Source organism: Panthera onca, chromosome A1 (assembly GCF_046562875.1).
Source record: "Panthera onca isolate mPanOnc1 chromosome A1, mPanOnc1 haplotype 2, whole genome shotgun sequence".
In the NCBI taxonomy this organism is placed as follows: domain Eukaryota; kingdom Metazoa; phylum Chordata; class Mammalia; order Carnivora; family Felidae; genus Panthera; species Panthera onca.
Window position 1 is genome coordinate 68874733 of NC_138339.1, and position 24650 is coordinate 68899382.

Sequence of the window (24650 nt, forward strand, 5' to 3'; positions counted from 1 at the left end):
CAGGTCTAAAACTTGTTTCTTAAAAGGAGACAAAAAGGCATCTGTGTGTGTGTGTGTGCACTTCTAATGTAAAAAACAATAACATGTCACGATTTCACATCCACATCAATGAAGAAAAGATGAGTTGGTAAAAGGATAGCTGGGTAGCCAGCCAGTTGAGGGGAAGGAACAATAATAGCCCCACCTCACAGCTCACTTCCCACGTAAATTCCAGCTGCAATGTATCATATTTTTTTCTTTATTTTTAAAAAGATTGAATATTGGGAGAAAACAATAGGTGATTATTTTTCCAACAATATTGGTAAACTTTCTAAAAGTGACAGCAAAGTCAAAAACCATGTAGGGAAAGACATCAATATGACCACAAAAAATTTAATTTTTCTATATGCAAATAAAAAAGGAGAAACATAGTAACCAGAATTAAAAGAAAAATCACAAACTGGACAAAATTACATTTTAACATTATCAAGACAATTTGTCACTTTATTGTAAAAAAGAGCACTTAGCACGAGTAAAGGTAATTCAATAGAAATTTAAGCGAAGAACATGACAAGGCAAGTCGTAAAAAAATACAAATGGATAATAGTTATATGAAAAAAAAGTCTGCCCTTTAGTAATTGAAGAAAGGAAAATTTAATAACTATCTTACCCCTATTTAAATGACAGTGTTTAAAAGGGAAAATGTACATTGTCATGCAATGTGAAAAGAAAGTAGCTGTCATTCATTTCTGGAGTGGCATGAAACATAACAGCTTTTTCCTGGAGGGCTGCTTGGCAATATGTATTAAAAAGCCATGAAAATAATCATCTCTTTTGTTTCCTAACTCTTAGGAAACAAATATAAGGTGTATACATTTACTTATGCACATATTTATGACATAATTGCTCATAACAGGAAAAATTGGATAAAACAGGATACTAAATATCAAGTAATTATTATCCATTACTTATTAATTAAAATGATTCATCTATATGATCCTTTAAGCAAAATATATTTACTGAGCACCCATCCTGGTTATAGTTACTGTACTAAGCAATGAAGTTAAAATGATAAATAAGTCAAAGTCCTTGCGTTGTTAGAACTCACATTCTAGTTAGGTGATAAATAATAAATAAATATGTCAAATAATGAAACAAACATATAATGCAATGTCAATGACATGTATTATATATATTTAATAAAATCGAGCAAGTGATAGAGGCAGCATTTTTAGATTGTTTGGTCAAGGACGTCCTCTTTGAGGAAATGATCTTTAAACAGACGTAAATGAAGTGAAGGAATGAACCATGTGTGAATATTTGGAAGAAAGATTTTCAAGGCAGGATGAAGTCTAAAGTGCTGATGACGAGCTAGGTAGGTAGTCAACGTGCAAGGGCTCACTGAGAGCTGAAAGGGTAGGGGACAGATTTGGCAGGACTTTGTTGGAGATGGACAAGAACTTAGATCTTTTAAGAGCATAATGAGGCGACCTTAATGATATTTTAGAAGGACAAACCTGAGTTCTGGATGGGGTAAAGGTGGAAGCCTCCTCTGGTAGCAGACCACTGAAAGCAGTGTAGTGCCCTCTAATCTATGGTTTCACTTTCCCAGGTTTCAGTTTCCTGTGCTTTTCAGTTTCCAACAGGAAACTGCAGGCTGGAAGCAGATCATTCTCCTTCACAAGGATAGTCAGAAGACCAATAGTTGCCTAATGCTACGTCACAATGCCTGTGTCATTTATCTCACTTTCTATCATGTAGGCATTTTATTATCTTGCATCCTCACAAGAAGAAGAAGAAGAAGGATGAGTACTGGACAGTAAGATATTTTGAGAGAGAGAGAAAGAGAGAGACTATATTCACAAAATTTTATTATAGTTTCTCATTATAATTGTTCTGTTATTATTCATTACTGTGCCTAATTTATAAATTAAACTTTATCATAGATATGTATGTATAGTAAAAAATAGCATATATGGGGTTTGGTACTATCTGCAGTTTCAGGCATCCACTGGTGGATCGAGCTGAGTCTCTCATGAAATTGCTGTCAAAACTCCAGTTTGAGGTACAGTTATTTAGACTTAACTGGGCTTGACTGGGACTAGAGGATTCACTTCCAAAATATCTCACTCAGCTAACTGTGGAAAGAATGCCTCTTTTTTTGCTGGTTTGCTGTCAGGAGGTCTAAATTCCTTGCCACATGGAGCTCTCCATAGAAGTCTTGGAGTGTCCTTCTAATGTGACAGTTGGCTTTGAGAGAGAGCAAGGAGGATTCTACACTGTCTTTATGACCTAACCCCACTTCATCACTTCTGTCACATTCTAATCTCTAGGAGTGAGTCACTAAACCTACCCCACATTGAAGTGGAAGGAATTTGGCTCCATCTTCTGGAGGAAGGATTACCTAATAGTTTGTGTTCATATTTTTAAATAACTACAATTAAACTGTTACATAATAATGATTTATAGAGGCATACAAATTTACTAATCAGGAAAAATTCCACAAAATTATGGTGTTTACTTAATTTGGGTGGGGAAGGAGAAGGAGAGCGAGAGCGAGAGAGAGAGAGAGAGAGAGAGAGATGTGGGGCTGTATCCTGCATCCCTGGGATCATGACCTGAGCCGAAATCAAGAGTCAGATGCTCAACCAACTGAGCTATCCAGTTGTCCCCCAAAATAGATTTGAAGGATTTGTTTGCTTTGAAAAGAATCACATGATAGAAATATTTATAATCATGAAATAGTTTCTTAAATATTTTTAAAAGTCTAGCCATTCAGTTAAAGTTGAAATAAAAATGAAGAGTAGCATTCTTTTTGATCACCGAGTAATAGTCCATTGTGTATATATACATCATCTTTATTCATTCATCAGTCATGGACATTTGGACTCTTTCCATAATTTGGCTAAATGCTGCTATAAACATTTAAAAGAATGAAATCTTGCCATTTGCAAGAATGTGGTTGGAAGTAGAATGTATTATGTTAAGGGAAATAAGTCAGTCAGAGAAAGACAAACGTATGGTTTCGCTCACATGTGGAATTTAAGAAACCAAACAGATGAACATGGGGAAGGGAAGAAAAAGTAAGATAAAAACAGAGAGGGAGGCAAACCGTAAAAGACTCTTAGATACAGAGAACAAACAGAGGATTGCTGGAGGAGCCAGCTAAATGGGTAATGGGTGTTAAGGAGGGCACGTGGGATGAGTACTGGGTATAATATGTAAGTGATGAATAACTAAATTCTACTCCTGAAACCACTAAAAATAATAATAATAAAAAAGAAATGAAGAATAACAGATTATTTTGACAGTTTTCCAAGAACTGGCACAAAATATATTACCTGCTCAATGAAAGTACAAAAAAAGCAGGTCATTCATTTATATCAATATTTTACTCAGAGACTCTTATAATGAATGAATTTAGCTCACAGGATAAAATGAAAATCATCTATGCAGGAATTCACCCAGCAATATTTATTAAGCACTAATATATGCAAGTCACTGTATTAGGTACTAAGATGCAGCTATATATTGTCTCAAGGATGGAATTTGAAGATATTGAAAATATTTATTTCTCATGCATATAGGGACCAAGAAAAAGTTTTCCAAATAAATTTTAATATGTAATAAGCCACATCCTCCTTACTTGCTTCTTTTTGATAATTTTCTTGGCTAATCTGCCATTTAGTCTTCCAAATGAACTTTAAAAAACATTTAATTCTTCACTCTCATTCTTCTAAACACACACAGACACACACACACACACACACATTTTGGGATTCAAAGTGTACTCACAAAATTTTTATGGTTAACTTTAAGATGTTAGATTTTTTTCATATTCTTAAAATATTTCCTTCAGTGGTTCAATGATTTCATTTGCTTAGGTCTATATTTATGCCAATCAATGTTCTGTTTCAAAAACATATTATATATTTCTATTTGTTGAGATCCAACATTTAGTTTACAATCTGCTTTGAGAATCTTACTGAATTCCTCCACCCCACAATAGTGTAACATCTTTATTTTACACTTCTTTATGAAAACAGAAGTGTCCCTACTCCTTTCTTGCACTTCAATACTTTAACTTAGATTACAGAAGCTATAAACAAATCTCTTTCAAAATTTTTTTTGTGATTTCATTTTGTGGCCAAGGGAAAATTTATTGCTTAGGTATATCTGGTTTCAGAGCTCAACATCAGTTTTTTCCAGTCACAACTTCTGCATTTTTGAGTTCTTAACTTTGATTAATGTTTGGGTGATGTGTTCTTTGAGTGGTTTGAGTAGTTTAATCTTAAAGTGGAGGAGGAGGAAGGGAAGAATTTGTGGAATCTCCCTTATATAAACATGTCCTTTAGTTGTCTTCCCTATAGAATTCATGAGTAGCTACTTTTTTTTTCCTGAATGCTCTGCAGAATCAACTGATTTTTATATTTGAAGAAGAATTTTTATCCAACCTTTTATTTTTTGTGAGTAATGTGTTTAGTAGTTTGTATTTTTAATGCTTTTAATATTTTTCCTAGATCTCATGAAATACAAAAAACCCCCATCAAATTGCAGTTTTTCCATATTTATTTTATTTTGAATATGGTAAGCACTTTTTTTTTCTTATTTCACCCATCTTCCCATTTATCTCCCCTCTGGTAACCATCAGTTTGTTCTCTATATTTAGGAGTCTGTTTTTTTGTTTGTCTCTTTTTCCCTTGTTCATTTGTTTCTTAAATTCTACATATGAGTGAAATGACATGATGTTTGCCTTTCTCTGACTGACTTATTTCACTTGCATTGTATACACTAGACCCGTCCATGTTATTGCAAATGGCAAGGTCTCATTCTTTTTTATGGCTGAGTAATATTCCCATGCGTGTGTGTGTGTGTGTGTGTGTGTGTGTGTGTGTGTGTGTGTCTATCTTTATCCATTCATCTGTTCATGGACACTTGGGCTGCTTCCATATCTTGACTATTCTATATAATGCTCCTATAAACATGTAGTGCATATATCTTTTCAAATTGGTATTTTCATATTCTTTGGGTAAATACACACTAGTGGAATTACTGGATCATATTGTAGTATTATGTTTAATTTTTTGAGGAACCTCTATACTGTTTTCCACAGTGACTGCACCTAGTTTGCATTCCCACCGACAGTGCAAGGACTTTCCTTTTTCTCCCCATCTTTGCCAACACTAGTTGTTTTTTTGTGTTCTTGAGTTTAGCCATTCTGACAGGTGTGAGGTGATATCTCATTGTGGTTTTGATTTGCATTTCCCTGATGATGAGTGACGTTGAGCATCTTTTCAAGTGTCTGTTGGTCATGTGGATGTCTTCTTTGGAGAAATGTCTGTTCATATCTTTTGCTGATTTTTAACTGCATTATTTTTTCAGTGTTGAGTTGTATAAGTTCTTTATGTATTTCAGATACTAATCTTTTATTGGCTATGTCATTTACAAATGTCTTCTCCCATGTAGTAGATTTTCTTTTAGTTTTGTTGATTGTTTCTTTTACTGTGCAGAAACTTATTTTGATGAAGTCCCAATAGTTTCTTTTTGCTTTTATTTCCTTTGTCTCATATCAAGAAATATGTTGCTATGGCAGGAATGTGGTAAGCATTCTTAATTTGCCATCTCAACTATTTTTTTCATCAAAAGATTTTTCCCTGCTATACTTTATTATAATTTATATCTTTGTTCTCTGTTTTTAGAACACATTCTATGTGGGCTGGGACTCTACGATCTGCTTTCTAAGATGTGTCTTTTACAGTATTTCTCAATTTTACTTTTATTCTTACCCTCAACTTACTGATCTATTAGGAGGAATGTGTTTCAGAGAAGCCTGGGATCTGATACTGTAATTTCTTAAACTTTATCATTTTTTAGAATTAATTAAAAATTTTTTTTTACATTTATTTATTTTTGAGAGACAGAGAGAGACACGTGGGGGAGTGACAGAGATAGGAGACACAGAATCCAAGCAGGCTTCAGGCTCTGAACTCTCAGCACAGAGCCGGATGAAGGGCTGGAACTCACCAACTGTGAGATCATGACCTGAGCCGAAGTCAGCCGCTTAATCGACTGAGCCACCCAGGTGCCCCTATAATTAATTTTTTAAAAAGTCTTTATTTATTATTTTTCAAGCAGTTTTAGGTTCATGCCAAAATTAAGAGGAAGGTACAGAGATTCCATATACTCCCTGTCCTCAACACATGCAAAGCCTCCCCGATTATCAACATCCTCAACTGGAGTAGTAATTTGTTACAGTTGGCAAACTTGGACTGACACATCATAATCATCCAAAAGTCTGTGGTTTATGTTAAAGTTCACTGTTGGTGTTGTACATTCTATGGGTTTGGACCAATATTTTCTGTTTTAAATATCAAAATGTACTAAAAAATCAAAAAACGTATTTGGTGCTTATTATGAACAGAAATAAATCAGGATTGATGTATTTCAAGTTTACATCAGTTACATTCTCTTTTGAAGTTTTTGATTTTTTAATTTTTTAAAATTTTTATGAAGTTTTAATTTTTTTAGGCAGTTATTTCACCAGGACAATACCTGCATATTAGCTTTGAGTTTAATCAGAATTGCTCTTCCACATAGTGAAACACCTGTGAACATTTGTAGACTATTTGAAGTTCCTCATCCATTGGTAGGTGGGAATCTTATAAGGATTCAAATTAATTTTATTGTATCCTATCTTTAAAAATTAATCATTCTTTTGTATTTAAATTCGCCCTCTTGTGCTTAGTACATACAAAACACCCTGGATGCTTTGTTTACCCACTATCCGAAATAAAGAGGACATTAGCAGATTTAGGTTTTCTATATAAAAGGCGCTTAGGAACAACAGTTTGACTAGAAGACATAACCTTCTAACTACCCTTATACAGCAATCATGCTGTTTTTATTTACTTTATTTTTTTCATGTAGATGGGGGGCATTGGGCCAGATTTGGGAGGAGGAAGATAAATGTTGAGGAGACCCAGGAGCACTGCCAAACCTCTTCTCACTGCAGCTACTGGCTGCATATCCAGCATACAGTATTTAAAACGAATCATTACCATGTGCTTTATCATTGTATTTTACAGCTAACAAAAGTCTTTCACGCATCATTGCATCTATTCGTTGGAAACTAAACACAAACGTGGTGAAGGAGGGGAAAGGAATGTGGAATTGCATTTATAGGTCCTAATTGGCTAAGCCCTGGTCAGCAGCTAAAAGAGCATACTTCCGGCTCTAAAAGTGAATTCCACAGCGTCCTTAGCAACTAGTCTCGATCCCCAGCGATCCCGAGCACCACGGTGAGTCCCGCTTCTGATGACATGAGAACTAAAGTTGCCACGTCCACCATGAGGGCAGCCGGGAACCCCATAAAGACACCAAAATGGGAGCGCGGAGCGTCGTTCTAAGATACCATAGCTCTGGCTGTAGGAAACAGCCTCTGCTACTCGCGCCCCTAGCCCAGGCTCACCCTCCCCGCCTGCCTAAGAATCTAAGCAGTACCGGGGAAACTCCCTCGAGGGCAGGAAGGGTGAAGGTGGGGAGTCAGCCACCAGGCCTTTTGACAGGGAAATGGCTTTTTTTTTTGGCTGGGAGACTAAAGGAGATGTGGTAAGTTCCCCTGGTATCAATGGGAAAACTCATAGGGTATTTTCTCTGGACTGGGTTTGTGTGTCCGGGCAACCCTTAATTCAGAACTCTCCTTGCGTTGTTGGAGAGTCTTCAAGTCTTTGTATAGTTGGTGAAATTACACTCACCTCCCATTTTTTGTATTCAGACTCTTTTGAACTTCAAAAGAGAAAGTTTAAAAGTTTGGAAAAGAGTGTAGATGTGTGTGTTGCGGGGGGGGGGGGGGGGCGGGGGGGGCGGGTAGGGGGGTGCGTACCTTGAGGATGTGAAATAAAAAGATTTTTAAAACGCAATTTATCTTGGGAAAAAAGGTATAAGCTATCGATTAGGAAAAAATCTGTGTGTGTGTGGTGGGGGGGTAAAGTGATGGTAGGATCCCTTTACCTTATCTCAACAATATATTTGAATGGATTCTATCTTTTTGACGGTCTTTGATCAATTTATCTTTTGATCTCTAAGGTTATAGTCTAAATCTTGCATTCTTTAAATCAAATAACCTACCCAAAGACTCGATATAATTTTAACATTGTCTAGTTCTCAGAAATTGTCTTTTAAAGTGTACTTTTCCAACATTGTTTTCATTGGGGCTTAAAAAAATACACTAGGGCTTAAGGTTAATTTTTTTTTTTTTAAATCTGTGCCAAGTTGCAGATGAACTGCCAAGCACCCAGGCAGCTTGCTGGAGCCATTGTAGGAGCTGAAACATATCTCTCCAATGTGTAAAGACTTTTTGTTTTGCTACCCCACATAAATCTTTAGATTCAAGGTGAGTACCAGATTTTTGTTTCAGTAAGAACTATTCTGTATGCTCTCTTCTTATGGAACATCTGATTCATTATTAGGATCATTCATTAGTATGATAGACTTGGTAAGTATTTTTCTCTTCAAGTTCATTGTCCATCCAGAGCTCCTGGTAAAGTGCATGGTCACAAGTGCTTAGTAAACAGTTTAGTGCTATCAGTTAGAATTTCCCAAAATGTGTCCTGCATGTGACTCTAGGTGATAGTATCCTAAAGGTTCCTCCTGATCAAATGTAAAAATTATACATTGTACTGCTCAGGGAAATTTGCAGTGCACAGGAACATATTAACCACTCCTAGAGGTCTTAGGATATGCAAACCTATTTAATTTTGTTTAGTGTAGTATTTCCCAAACTTACTTCACAACAAAAAGCTTTTAGGACATAACTACACCCCAAGAATCTGTATTTCACAAAACATATTTGAGAATTACTATTCAAACCTAAACAGTGTACTCTTTATTTTTGCTTATATTTCCATCAAAACAATTAGATTAGTTTTTTATTAAAATTTTTTAACGTTTATTCATTTTTTGAGAGACAGAGACAGAGTGTGAGTGGGGGAGGGGCAGAGAGAGAGAGAGAGAGAGAGAGAGAGAGAGAGAAATAGACACAGAATCTGAAGCAGGCTCCAGGCTCTGAGCTGTCAGCACAGAGCTCGATGCGGGGCTCCAACCCATGAACTGTGAGATCATGACTTGAGCTCAAGTTGGACATTTAACTAACTGAGCCACCCAGGTGCCTTCGATTAGTTTTTAAAATGTAAAACTATCTCTATTTGGAGATGTCATGATGGCGTACGTAGAAAATGCTGAAGAATCGACTAAAAATCTATTAGATCTAATAAAAAAGTTCAGCAATGTTGCAGCATATAAGATCAATATACAAGAATCACATGTAAGAGAATGAAGTTGAAATCCTATCTCACACTACCTAAATGTAAGAGTTAAAACTGTAAAACCCTTAGGAAAAAAAAGGCATAAATCTGATTTAGGGAATGGTTTCCTAGATATGGCAACTAAAACATACAATCAAAGAAAAACAGACCCCAAGGATTTCATCAAAATTACAAACCTTAGTGCTTCAAAGGGTGCCATCAACAAAGTGAAAACACAACCCATAGAATGGGAGAAAATTTTTTGGAAATCATACATTGATATGACTTGTATCGATGTGATTTGTATGTATGTATGCATGATTGATATGATTTATGTATAGAAGATATAAAAATAATCACAACTCAATAATAGAAGACAACCCAATTAAAAATGGGCAAAGGATCTGAATAGACATTTCTTTATAGGGGACACACAAATGGCTAGTAAGCACATGAAAAATGCTCAATATCATAAGCCATCAGGAAAATTCAAATAAAACCTCTTCATACCCTTTTGAATATTTGTAATTAAAAAGTTAAGTGTTGGGGTGGCTGGCTGGTTCAGTTGGATGAGCATGTGACTCTTGATCTCAGGGTCATGAGTTCTAGCCCCACATTGGGTGTAGTAGAGATTAGATTACTTAAATAAATAATTTAAATAAAAATAAAAAGACAAATGTTGGTGAGTATATGGAGAAATTGGAGCCCTTACACATTGCTAGTGACAATGTGAAATAGTGCAGCTGCTTTGGAAAACAATCTGGCAGTTCCTCAAAATGGTTAAATACAGAGTTACCATGTGATCCAGTAATTTCACTCCTTGTAAATACTCAAGAGAATTGGAAATGCATGTGCACACATAAGTTTGTACATGATGTTAATGGCATAATTAGGACTGATCCCATTCAGATCTTGGATTCTTGGATCTCTGTCAGCAAGTCCATGGTTAAGGCAAGTTTATACTTACATTTATAGAATATAAAATTTCATAGCCACGTGTGTTATCACTAATGTTACATTGCGTGTGTGTATACGGAGGTTTGGGTGGGAACAAATACTGAAAACATTATTTTTTACAAGAATCCCAGGAGAGGATATAGAGCAGTTGTTGAGAAGAATAAATTTTACAGTTTTCTTCTAGCGCAGGTTGCCTAAATTGCATGTAATGACTTCATGCACCTGATATGAAGTGGTTATTCAGCTCTTACGTCACTCAAATACTTTTCAGGCTTTTCAGACTTTGTTTGCTTGGTGATGCATGAACAAATTGTGTATATCCTTCATATACTGTGGACATTGGGCTTTTCTATTACTGCCAAGATCACCCTGTAACATTAGTACCCTAGAACAGCCAACCAGTGCTTAGGGTCCTTAAAAACCTGTGGTCTTCCTTTCCCCAGCCATGGTTAAATTTCTTCCAGAAGGTAGCAACAGTACAGAATCTTTCATCAGGTTCAGAACTAAGGTTTTCATCAGATATCACCTTAGGAAATTCATCAATGTAACTTTTACAAATCTTTTCATGAAGGTGTTCAGATATTTTATACCATGAAGCTGTTTACATTTCTATAGTCAATCTTCTGAATATTGGTACTCATGTTCAGTGTTCATTTTTTCACTGTCAATTCTGTCCTGTTTATTGAACCACAAATCAGTCATTTCCCCTGTTTGGAAAGTTTAGCATCATTTTATATGTTTTATATACTCATCAGTCACTTGCTTTTACTCTTCATAGCCCTGGTTATTTATTTATTTATTTTTGGCTCTCTCAATCCAAAATTTGTCTTTTTTTCAGGGATTTTATATCATTATTTCTTTGATTTCTGTTTCTTCTCTAATGATTCTTTTGCTCATTCAAGAATGACCTAAAGATTTTGATTTATGCTTGTTTTAAGTTTCTAAAAGAACAATTAAAGACTACCATATTTATGAAACTGCCATTTCATAGTTTGGTGATGAAAGAATTCTATTGTGTTAAGTACTTTCAATTTTTAAGTATTCTGCTCATTAGATAAAGATACTTACATTATTTGAATTCAGGGCCAAAATAAAGAGTCATGTTAAGAGACAGATGGAAAACATATCTTACTCATATTTAAATTGAAATTTGACTATTCTCTAGATCTTGTCATAGATTTATAGAATTTCATATTGACAAAATATTTTTCTTGGGCATTTTTTGTCCTCCTAAAATAATCTGGAGTCCTATTATGGACTTCAGCATTTTGAAATGTGATAATGTTGGTTTGTAGACCTGTCTTTTTCTCCAGATTATAATTTCTTGAGGAAGAGATTATATTGTAATTAATTTCAGACCCAGGAAGCTCAAACATCATTAGCAATTTTATTTTTGTGAAAACTGAATCAAATTCCCTAAATGTAACCACTGACAATGAATAATGTATTGTTTGATAGTGCTAAATATAAAATGGTCAAAAATGTTCTTTTATTTCTAGTTTATATGTAAGTATGTGTGTGTGTGTGTGTGTGTGTGTGTGCGCGTGTGCGTGTGTATAGTTTTATTTCATTTTATATGTTGAATATTGCAAATGAATAAAAAGTACTGGCACACAACATAAACCCAATAAAAAAGTTCATGGACAATTGCATCCATTTTTGCAACTTCTTCACAGACCGTTGATCACATTAGTAGTTTGTACTGAAGCCAAACCACTTCCTATGGTGAATATCAACCTAAACAAAGAGGAAAACTGAGGCAAGCTTGAATGATCAGAAATCGAGTTTATTCAGGGATAGCACAGGAATTGCAATTTGGGAAACACAAGCTATAGCAAACTACAGGCAGATTTGTTGAAGGTTTGGGCGGGCTATATTTATGGGAAAGGAGTGCAAAGAAGGGGGAGGTCCAGCCAGAGTCTAAGCAGTAAGTTCATTGGCTTGAGGATGGGAGAAGATTCATGGTGGATGTTCAGTGGTGGGAAAATAAATCCGCATATTCTGTAAGTCAGGCATTTCGATAGTTGGTCTCTTTATTTCATCAGTTTCATTTTCCTAAGGGTGCATGAGTGAGATTCTCCATTCCATATCCTCTGGTTCCATTTCTGATTGAAATCCTTTCACAATGAGTGAAAGATATGTAAGATATTTAAGTCAGAAGAAGACTTTTTCACTTAAGTATCAGATCATTGCAATTTTCCTGAATAAATGAGTGAATAGGTGATTGATGGGTGATGAATGAAAGTAGTAGCTGTTTAAATTTTAATATTTTTTTAGTTCATTTTCCTCATTGTCCAAAGGTTTGTAAATCATCTGTAAATACTTTAAACACTTCAGTTTTCAGTATTTTGAATACTCCTATTTCATATTAATTATGAATAATTATTTTACTTGCTACTACAAAGTTAAAACACATGTACTAGTTATGAATCATAGTCAATGGACTTATGTATTGCAAGAAATATTTCTGTACTTTAAACTATTTATACTCCAAGCTTCTGTTCTGCTTGACTGGTTAGATATTCAGTCTTGGTTTTGATTAGTCTTGCCCCTGCCCTAGGGTTATACAAAGGTCCTTGGTACTTATGTATCACTAAAACATTGGAGGTCACCATGGGGCATTGGGGCAGTTGTCACGTCTATATGGTCCTCTCTATTTTGGCATACCTTCTGGGCCATAATGAGACTGGGAGAAGATTTTATGCCTCTGCTATGATGGGGGGTTCAATCTCGCAAGATGCAATACACAAACATTTCTTCCATGCTACTGTCACCTCCAGGCGATGTTGCTACAAGAAAGGAGATGACTCTGAATGACCTCTGTTACCTTCCAGTCTCAGGAAACATCTCTCTCCACAATCCCCAAAGCTTTTTTCCTCCCTACAGGGGTGTCATCTCTTCAATGGGTTTAATTTTTTGTTTTTGCTTTTTGAAGATGGGATAGAGCCAGAGAGTAAAGTCAGTTTTAGCTTTCTGCTTTGGAGAAATTCAGGCAAGGACAAGCACCTGAGTATATATGACTCCACAGAATAGAGAAGTACAAACCAAAAGGGAGAGTTCTTAAAATAAATAAAGCCATCATACTTAAGAGGCATCCATGAGACTCAATCACTCATACTTCTCTTTTACAAACTGGACGTTTTTAATCTTTTAATCATTTCCAAAAGGTGACATGGTTTTTATATCTCCTCACTTATCGCCTCATGCCACTTGGTAAAATAGATCACTTGGTTGTCTTTTAATGTAGGAGCCCAAATGGATGAGATAATTCAGTTCCCATCATGTTTTGCACAAAATGTTTGTAATTAAGATTTATAACTGATACACATAATTTAATTTTGCAATGGCAAATAAAAAATAGCTATTTAAAAAACACAGTTGATATCAATATAATCCATATACTCAAACTTTATGCTCCAGCAATCTGAAGAGTCCCTACTCTGAGTTTGGATTTTATTGTAGGCAGTAGGGCTATACTAAAAGCTCTTAAACAGGAAAGGGGGTCTAGGGGAAGAGGAAAAGGCTCAGATGATGTATATTTGGAAAAGTTACTCTGGCAGTCATCTAAAAGATGAGGCCAGAGGAAAAGAGATCAGGAGGAGACTGGAAGATAAGGAGTTATGGTATTAGTCCAGGACAAAGATAATGCCATCCTGACCTGGGAGAATGGCAGAAGGCATTAGAAGGAGGCTTAATAGGGGTGCCTAGGTGGCTGAGGCTGTTAAGTGGCTGACTTTGGCTCAGGTCATGATCTCACGGTTCATGGGTTCAAGTTCTGTATCAGGGTCTGTGCTGAAAGCTTGAAGCCGGCTTTGGATTCTGTGTCTCCCTCTCTCTCTGCCCCTCTCCCACTTGTGTTCTGTCTCTATCTCTCTCAAAAATGAATAAACATTAAAAAGTACTCTTTTTAAATAAAAAATAAGGAGGCTTGATTAACAGATATCCTCTGAAGATGGGAATCAATACAACATAATGACAAATAGTGTCTCCCCATTGTTTTGATGCTCTGCAATCTAGTGAAAAACCTGAAGCAAGGTGAGGCCTGACAATGACCATGAAAGGGAGATTTAGAAGGGGCCTTGGTTTCTTATGATTGTGAAGCTGCAAAACAGATCCTAAATTGTCTAGTTTTGGAGTTAAAAGAGTATTTAACATCAGAGAAACATACTTTTTTATCTTGTTTGAGCCATTGTCATTTTTACTTCTGTTTTATATCAATAAATTTAATTTTAATACCATATATTCTCCTACAATCTTATTTTTATTGAAGTAAAAATTGCATATAGTGAAATGCATGAATGTTCATTGTACAATTCAATGAGTATTCTGGGTATCTATTTCTAGAAACAACCATTTTAAAACTTAGTGACAAATAATTTTTTAAAAATCAACTGGAGTTGATTATATACAGTTGGGTAATTCTCATTATGGGTCTTTCCTTTGATTTCAGTTAGATGTCAGGTGAGGCTCTAGTCATCCAAAGGCTTGGCTGGGTTGGACATCCAAATGGCTCATTGCATGGCTGGCAGTTGCTGCTTGCTGACAGCCTGGCTGGGTGCTCAGCCGGAGCTGTTAACCAGAGCTCTTGTTGGTGACTTTCCATATGACTGTTGGCCTCCCGGCACAGTGACTGGACTGTGAGAGAACATCCTTAGGAAACCTACTGGGAAACAGCAAGGCTTTTTTACAGTCTAGCTTCATTGTCCCAAAGTGTTACTTCTGCTACATCTGGTTAGTCTAGCAAGTGACAAAGTTAGGCCCAGATTCATGGAGAGAGTAAATTAGACTCCATCTTTTGTGAGGGAGATACAAGGCCACACTGCAGAACAACATCGAGTATGGAAGATACCGTTGCTATACCATTTTTAACAATGTGGTCAGCTACAGTAAGCTTTGATACATATTTACACTCATGTCAGCACCTCCAATATATAACATTTCCATCTGTACCTTCCATTCAATCTCCACCCCCACATTCCATCCTCCCACAGATCATCACCATGTAATGGCTTTGCCTGTTCTTAAACTTCATATATTTGGAATCATACAGTATGTACACTTTTGTGTTTGGCTTCTTTCACTCAATTTTTTGAGCATGTGATATTAGTTTGCTTGTTAGTACTGAGAAGAATCCTGTAGGTTTTTATATGCAATTTTTTTATTATAATTTAGTTCTAAGTATTTTGAAATTCCTTTGTTATTTCTTCTTTGATCCAGAGGTGACTTAAAATTGAGTTTCCTTTTTCTCACTATATAGAGGGTTAATTTATCTTTTTATTATAATTTTCTGACTTATTCATGTTTTGATGCCAGGAAATATAATCTACTTATGTAGATTACCTACTTTTTATAATTTATTAAGACTCACTTTCTAGGCTAGAATATGATCAATTTTTAGAAATTGTATTCGTGTGCTTGGACAGAACGCATGTTCTTTAGTGATGGAATACAGAATTCAATTTGGTTTGTTTGGTCCATTATATTAATTATATTGTTTAAATCTTCTGTACCTTAGCTGATTTTATTTCTCGTTGTTGACTACTTGACATATTAGTAGTTAGGAAAGTGTGGCTCAAACTACTTGTTCTTAATTTATTTTCTCAGAGCCACACTGCTTACGTCTTTCTCCACCTGGCATAGACCAGGTAACAATAACCCTTCAGTTATCCAGTAGCTTAGCTCAGGGTTTTTCCTCTATAATTTCTTGGATTTCAAATTTCTTAGTGCTGCAAAGTTGTTTTTAAAGACAGGTAGCTAAAGCCTGTGTTAGTCAACTTTATTAAAGGTATTGAATCCCACATCACTATTTTTTTATACTGTTTATTCCAAAATCTCTTTTTTTATTGGACGTAATCTACTTTTTTTGTATGTGTAGATTCTTCTGAGATTTTTAATGTATTTTTCAAATAAAAATACTGCCCCTTTCCCCCCATATTTATACTCCTTTTTTCTTTTTCTTATACAGTATTTTTGTTGGCTAGGACTGCCTATAAAATGTTGAATTAAGTAGTAAGTACATACTACTTTTTTTGTTCTTGGCTTATTGTTCTTTTTTATTGTTCTTGGCTTTTCAGATAAAGCTTCTAAAATTTTGTTGTTAATTATGTTTCTTTTAGTTTTTCTTAGGTAGTTTAAATTAAAGAATATTGACATCCCTTGCTTGCAGGGTTTTTTTTTTTTTAATATATAATCATGAATGGAAACTGGATTTAATTGAATTAATCTTTGGTGTATATAAAAATATTTCCTACTTTTTGTCTTAAATCCATCAATGTTATGGTCTGTGATAATAGATTTTTATAATATTAAATCATCCTTGCTCTTCTAGACTAATTCATCTCAGTTATAATGGATTATTTTTTATTGGTATTGCTGGACTTGGTTTCCTTCTTCTTCTTTTTTTTTTTTTTTTTTTTTTGGAAGTTTTGCAGCTATGTTAATAGGTGAGAATTTCCTATTAAATCATTTTCCTGTACTGACCCAAATCCTGTTACCTTTAATGGTCCAGAAATTTATCTCTTTTGTATAGGATCTCCTAAGATTGGTGAAACTAAATAGGCATAAAAATAATAATAAAACTATGGAAAACCTTACAAAGGTATTCTGGGGAGAAATAATAAGAATAGAAGAAAATGACAAGTAAATTTAAATAATTGTATTAGCAATTAAAATTTTTAATGTTTATTTATTTTTGGGAGAGAGACAGACAGAGTGCAAGCAGGGGAGGGGCAGAGAGAGAGGGAGAGAGAGAATCCAAAACAGGCTCCAGGCTCTGCGCTGTCAGCACAGAGCCCAACGCTCTGCTTGAACCCACGAACTTTGAGATCATGACCTGAGCCGAAGTCAGCTGCTTAACCGACTGAGCCACCCAGGTGCCCCTGTATTAGCAATTTTAAAAGTAGTTTTTAAGTGTTCTGTTTATCCTTTTGGTTATCATAATGTTAGATATTATGTCTGTTTTGAGGTTGATTAAATCATTAGAGAAAATCTTATATTTCATATTTGTCTATCTATATGTCCTCGTGACTTTTTAATTAAATCTATGTAAGTTTGAATCAAAGCTTTAAAACGTGATATTATAAAAAAAACTTCAATCATGCAGAAAAGTTGGGAGATTAGTAAATGAATCCTCATTTACTTTTAGCTCAGATTTAACAATTATCAGTTAAGTTCATACATTGTGATGTGTTAGTTATATAACATTTTTATGCCTAACGTGTTTATTACTTAATGCATTTATATGATTAGTTAGAAGAATATTATACAAAGAACAAATAGTAAGTAATGAATATTATTCTTCACTTAGATAGTAATGACCGCTTAACAGGAGATACTACTCTAATCCCTATTCATAGATGAGGAAACTAAGGTAGTTTAATTAATTTGCGGTTAAGTAATTTGTGCAGTGACGGAGTTGTAATCTGTGCTGGAGCCAGAATTTAAAGCAAGCTGTTGATTCCTGCACGTGCATGGTTCCCTGCTACACCACATAGGAGTGAGAGAAGGAGACCTTACAGAAGTAAGGTGATAAGCCAAGGGAGGAAGTGTCATGATAAATGAAAAAAGAAGACACTTATTTCTAGAAGGGGTGGTAGGCAGAGTCAATTACTATAGAGGGATCAGGTGAGATCAGTACTGAAAAACGCTTAGTGGGATTGTTCACCTGGAAATCATTGTCAGCCTTGGGAAGATTATCTCAGTGCCAGGACAACAGAAACTAGGTTCCAGATACTGCATTTTCTGCACTGAAATAAATTCAAGGTAAATATAACTTAATATAAAAATCATATCTGATATAAGCTAAAGGTGAAATCACACTTTTTGCCTGCTTCAGACAAATATGCAAGGTAAATCTGTGGAATTTACTTAAATTATTGGAAACCATCCCTGGAAAGTGGTAGAGAAAATATGAGTTATTGTAGCCCATCCTCTATGGTGGAGAGCTGTCTAAATGAAGAAAATTAGAGCAAGTGAAGAGGTCTGTCTAAGAAGTAGTTGCTGTCAAAAATGATTTTTTTTTTCATTTCAGTATTTGAAGGAAGTCTTTATTTAAAAATTCAATCTTTAAGATCATTTTTATTCACTTAAGATTTTGTTTTCATTTCAATCCACAAATTCAGTCAGCACCATGTGTTTGGGTACTATAGAGAAAACAAGGATATTTAAATTTTAAAGATCTATTTAACTTATAATAAAAAGCCAATTTAAAATTTACATCATGTTTTGCTGATTCAGGGCAAAATGGCTATTTCTTGACAATGATGTAAAAGTAAAATAATCCAATTTAACAAGGCCATTCTAATCTCTTTGCATTTAATTATTGTGATTTCCCAGCAGCGTAAAAGAAATGTGTCTTGTATTTGATAGCAGAAAAAGAAAAATTTTTGTTCTCATATTTTCTGTTCTTGTTTTAAGGTAGTCTGGTGTTAATAAAGAGCATGATATATGCCTCTATCTGTCCCTTTTCATTCAATTCACCAGTCAACATCCCTGCATGTAACTGTCCTGAGAAGGAATAAAATGGTACAAACGATTCCCCTAGTAGGTTCTAGTAAATGGTTCAACAAAACCCTTCATCAAATAGTGTGTTAGAACCTGGGTGTGTTGTCCCCAGTAGTGGTTAGTACGCGTAACTCTAGTTATATTAATATAATGCAAAAAGGCCCAACTGTACACACAATAATAGTAACAACAACAACAACAACTCCTTGTTGATAGCTTCAGGTTTGGGATTCTACTGAGAATTTGATGAAGAATATTCTTATGAAAAAACTAAAAATTTTGTTACAGTTGATACCATTTTTGGATTTTCTATTTTGAGATATCTTTGGGGGGAGGGGAGTTTTCCTTGTTTATTTACCCCATTGAGGATTTAATCCTAACATCACAATGGGAAAAATTTTTGAAGGTATTCATCATTTCTTTTCAGAAACTTGAGTTTATTTGGTTGTTTTAGTCAAAAGCAATCCTAACTAATAAAATACACTGGGGAGTCATGTCTCTCTTTTACATGTTTAAAAAAATTTTTTTAACATTTATTCATTTTTGAGAGTGAGAGAGACGGAGTGTGAGTGGAGGAGGGGCAGAGAGAGTGAGAGATACAGAATCAGAAGCAGGCTGCAGGCTCTGAGCTGTCAGCACAGAGCCCGACGCGGGGCCTGAGCTCACAAACCACGAGATCATGACCTGAGCTGAAGTCGGACGCTCAACCGACTGAGCCACCCAGGTGCCCCCATATGTCTCTCTTCTATATCACAATGCTATTCAAATAGTATTTGAATAACAAACTAGTGTTGATTAAGCCCTGGCACTGTTACTCTCAAGGTAGGTAGATACTCCCAACATAAGGCAGAAATAGAGAGTAAGAATATAGAAACTTCTCTAGCAATTTGACATTTTCAACCCATCCAATCTGGGAGAGTCTCATCAGCTGTATTTTAGAACTTGCATGTTGAGCAGACAGCTCAGACACTTACCACTAGTACCAGCAGATGTGTGGGATCAATGATTAAGAGAAAATTTCTAAAACAGTCTCCAACTTCTTGAAATCTCAAAAAAATATGACTAACTGTAGTCAATCCTGTGAAGTATATCACAAGATGGCTAAGAGCTTAACACATGCAAACAAAGATCAGTTTGCTTTCAGTTTCCCTTCAGTTATTTTTCTTCTTAAGTGGCCTGTATTTTTTCCTTTCTATTAATTTGGAATTAAATTTTTAAAATGAATTTATCTTAGAGTATGACTGACTCAAATTTGTGTTTCTAAACTCTATTTCTGAAATATGTAATGTTTTATGAATGATGGGTTTCTTTTTGTCTTAAAGACTGCCTTTAGTGGGGTTCCTGGGTGGCTCAGTCTGTTGTGTGTCCTACTTTGGCTCAGGTCATAATCTCATGGTTCGTGGGTTTGAGCCTGGCCTAGAGCCTGCTTTGGATTCTGTGTCTCTCTCTGCTCCTCCCCTGCTCATGCTCTGTCTCTCTCTCTCTCAAAAATAAAATAAACATTAAAAAAATAAAAAAAAGAATTTGTCTTAGTGTAATTAAACATCTTCATATTTTTACATGACTCACAATAGATACTTGCCAAATATAATACCAACATAGTGAATTTCCAACATTTGTTGCTACATTTATCTAATTAACTGTTTTGAACATCCCTATGTCTTTATTATTGTTGTTCAGTGCTTATGTGCACTTTATCACGCATCATTAATAATTGTTTGTAGCTATTTTATGGAGTTCCTTTTAAGGTGGAAGTACCCAATGTGGAGACAATGTGCTGTTGTTAACTTTAAAAAATTAAACTCCTAAGTATATTAGTCCTGTTTAGGAATAACTTGTATTTTAAAGTTAGGGCCACTCTAAATGACATCCCTATATATAGCCAGTATGGCTGCTGACTTAAAAATACATTTGTAGCGTGCCTGAGTGTCTCAGTCTGTTAAGGATCTGACTCTGGGTTTTGGCTCAGGTCATGATCTCATGGTTTATGAGATGGAGTCCCACTTGGGGCTCTGCACTGACAGCATGGAGCCTGCTTGCAATTCTCTCTGTCCCTCTCTCTATGCCCTTTCCCCTGCTCACACTCCCTCTTTCTCTCTCTCTCAAAATAAATAAATAAACTTAAAAATACATTTGATTTACACTCTAATGGATATAGATTCTTAGAAGCAGAACTTGCTATAACCAATAGCAATAGGTAATAATGTTGTGTGTTTATAATCCATTTTGTGCTGGATATTTTCCCATTGCTCTTCCAGATCCACTTTCTACCCTTCTTCACTCTGCCTTACACCTTCTCTGGCTTCTAGTTTGGCTTAGCTAATGGGAAGCACAGGTGGGTGATTGGAGTGGAGGACAGGAGAGTGAGATCAAAGTTCCTATTCTCCAGGATCCCTCTTAGCAGGCAGCCTCAGATTGGTTGCATGTCTAGACCCTCTCCAAAGCTATTCTTTCTGGGTCCCTCTTCTTCTCAGTTCTGACAGTGGTGTGTCACCTCCTTCTTCCAGACCCCGAGAATGGCACCATCTTGGGTTTTATTTTATTGTATGTTTTTTATTTCAATAACTCTACATATGTCTTTTGAGTCTCTTTATTCATTTACTCCATTTGAGTGTGCCATCTGCTTCCTGCCAGAACCTTGACTAATATAATGATCAGTTTTAAAAATTAGCTAGCTTAAAAATGAAGTGCAAAACAATTCAATGTAAAACTTGACTACCTACTTCATTACTTCATTTGCTATTTAAATGCTCTACCAAACAAAAATAGTATGTTCTAATTTGGGTCATACACTCATAAAATGTATTCAGATGTACTTAAAAAGGAAAATACATCTGGATTTGAGAGCAAGCAGGGAAAACATAATCTAAATGCTAAAAAGACAGAGGACAGAAAAATTTGCAAGTAATTTTAAGAAATAGAAAGCATAGTGATCTAATAATGATCACAAGCCTGTACAGAAAGCTTCCTATAGGCCATGCTCAATTCTAAGCAATCTACATTTATGCACCTGTTTATTTCCTACAGCAACCCTGTAAGGAGGTAGTATTCCCATTGTACAAGTGCAGAAACTGAGGCACAGAGCAGTAAAGTAAATCAGTTTGATTGTATCCTCTGAACTATGATGCCATGATCTTCCAATGGTTTTGCTGATAAAACAGCTGAAGTATAATGAAAGCTAAATATTATATGAAAGAATAAGTTTTAAATAGTAACATAATAGAAAGCACATGGGTTTTCAATTCAAAGTTGGGTTTGATTCCTGGGTCTGACATTTTAAATTAAATTTAAATTCTTCCTTAATGTAATTTCTTTCTTCAGCCTGATTTTCTTTCTTACCACCCTTTTCCCCACAAATCATGAATTTGCATGTAATGTATTATTTGGTACTGTGAGTGCATTTGTATTTTAATACAAAGTTTAATATTTCTGTTTAGGTTTATGATCTGTGACTATGCCTGTCAACAAATCACCCATGATTAGTAAATTAGCAGTGATATCTTCCTCTTATCATGAAAAACTCTTGACGTTGAATTTTCAAAATTTAAGGAAAAGAAGGAGTAATAAATCAAAGTAAGTTTGAAAAAGTTTTCATGTTATTAAACTAGCAGACCCATATGCTTTGTAGAATTTAGAAAGTACAAATGGTTATGAATAATTTTTTAAAAATCACCTATAAATCTATAACTAAGGATAAAAATATTAAGGTTTACTATTTTGTAAATAAATGGATTCATAATTTGCAATGATCATATATTTCTAAAATTTTGAATTGTATACTTTTTGTTTAAAATAAGCATTTTTCCTATAAACATATATGTCTGCTAAGTTGCCATAATAATCTATGAAGTGCAAAAGAGAAAGTATTTAATAACTACTATATTGTGAAGCACTTCAGTTATTTCTATGTGCTTTCCTATTTCAAATTAAGCCAAGAGAAAATTTATTTCTGCATTTCAAATTATTTCCTTGGGGTAAAGTTTCTAAAATGAAGTCACTAGATCAAAGTTTGTTGATAATTTAAAAATTGTGTGTGATTTTAAGAAAATTTTAAAAACTTGAGAGTAAAGAGAATTATAGAATACATAATAAAACTTGCATGGTGACATATGGTTACATTTGTTTCAAATACTTTTCTTTAATAAAGAATAGATCAACAAACAGATAAAGTTGAAAATCTTTGGCCACGTGCCCTCCCAACTAAAATAATTATGCTAGATATCATTTCAGTTCATTTTTTGATTTTAATATACATGAATATAAAGTTGCATTTTCCAGATAAATAAAAATGTAGTTATACTTAACTCATTTATCTCTGGTTGGTTTCTTAAGTCAGTGTTATGTTTTTAATTCAATCCGTACTGATAATTGTTTTATTATTGATAATTATTTCTTCATTCCTTTTTTTCCCCTCAGCAGATTAATGTCCTTCTACTCATAGCTTCTATTATTGCTATTGAGAAGTTAGGTGAAATTTGGTGCTATTTCTTTCATATTAATCTGTGTTCCTCCACTTATATGCTTTCAAAATTTTCTTGTCTTCCACTTTCTGCAGTTTACTATGGTGTGTCCGAATGTAATTTTAAACAATTATTCTGCTTGGATCTCTCAAACCTTTTAAATCTGTGGGCTGTATCATAATTCTTAAAAAATTATCTGATATTGTTTCTTTAGAAATTACCTTGACAACTCATTTTCTCTTTTCTTTCCTTCTGGGAGTCTTGACTACATGTATATTAGACCATCTCATTGTATATTTCACCTTTCACTCTTTAGTCTGTATTTTCCTTTTTTTGGTCTCTTTTTACTGTAGTGTTTGGAACAATTTATTCTGATATGTGATCTGTTTTCCACGTGACTACTTCTCTTGTTACCATATTTACCAATTGAGTTTTAAAATCTGCCTGGAGTATAAATCTGCATTGAGACTGATCTCAGCAGCATGCACGTGCGCGCGCACACACACACACGCGCGCGCACACACACACACACACTTTTTTTTTTCCTTTCTCTTTCTTTCTCTGCTGAGCACCAAGGCAGCCTTCTTTACATATCCCTGGAGTTGGAGAGAAAGGATTGGGATTAGTTCTGATTGCTTTTACCTCAGGTATTTAGTTAGACAATGTGAAGGGAGTCCAAGTTTTCTGTACCTTGGAAGCTCTGGGTTTTTCGTACTGCACAGTCACTTAGAAAACATACTTGGTCTTCTCTCCATGACCCCTTGTACCAAGGGAAACCAGATTCTGTTCCTGGCACAAACTGTTTGAGATGAAGCAGAGAACTGTCTTGTATGAAGGGACATCACTTTTGTTTTCCTTCTTAGGTGTTACATGAATTACCATATGCCTCATATTGTATTTGTTTCACTTATTCTTCCTTAGAAACATGAATTTTTGCAGGCCTAGTGTGGATTCTGTTAGAGACACATTTAGGGCTGCATGTAAATCTTTCAAATGAGGTACTGAAGTCTATTCTGGACCAAAGAGAAAAATCACACAATCTTACAATGGATTACTGGTTCAGAGTATTACTATTTTGTCACAATTTTCTTTTATAACTAAGATTATTTTATTGTGTATAGTCTGTTTTGCTTTTTCTACTTCATCTCAGAGATGGTGAAGACCAGAAGATTTTGAAGACTTACACCAAATATATACATTTATTTTAGGTGACTGGAAAGAATTAAAGGGAATGTAAATCTTACATTAGGAAGATTTAGTCAAGCTATTAGATTATTTTACATCTTTTTCATAGAAATATTTTTTATATCTGGAAGGCCAGAGTCTTCAGTTTCCTAAAATGTTAATAAGCCTCCAATTTTTTCTTTTTATTAATTTATTTGACACTTTTGTAGATAGTAACATGTGCTGTACAGATACATGCTCTAAATATTTAAAAATACTATACATG

General features: G+C 34.8%; 1 protein-coding gene across 8 annotated transcripts in view; it reads left to right on the plus strand.

Annotated features, from left to right (window-relative positions):
- Positions 1–24650, plus strand: part of TMEM232 (transmembrane protein 232) — a 213665-nt gene that overhangs the window by 1091 nt on the left and 187924 nt on the right. For 3 of the 8 annotated variants that reach the window (XM_060635220.3, XM_060635225.3, XM_060635217.3), the window contains exons 2-4: positions 7065–7277; positions 8251–8371; positions 22178–22313. In XM_060635220.3, coding sequence (XP_060491203.1) covers positions 22195–22313 — 119 coding nt within the window. In that variant the 5' untranslated portion in view covers positions 7065–7277; positions 8251–8371; positions 22178–22194. The other 5 variants (XM_060635219.3, XM_060635218.2, XM_060635221.3 and 2 more) reach the window with 5 other exon arrangements.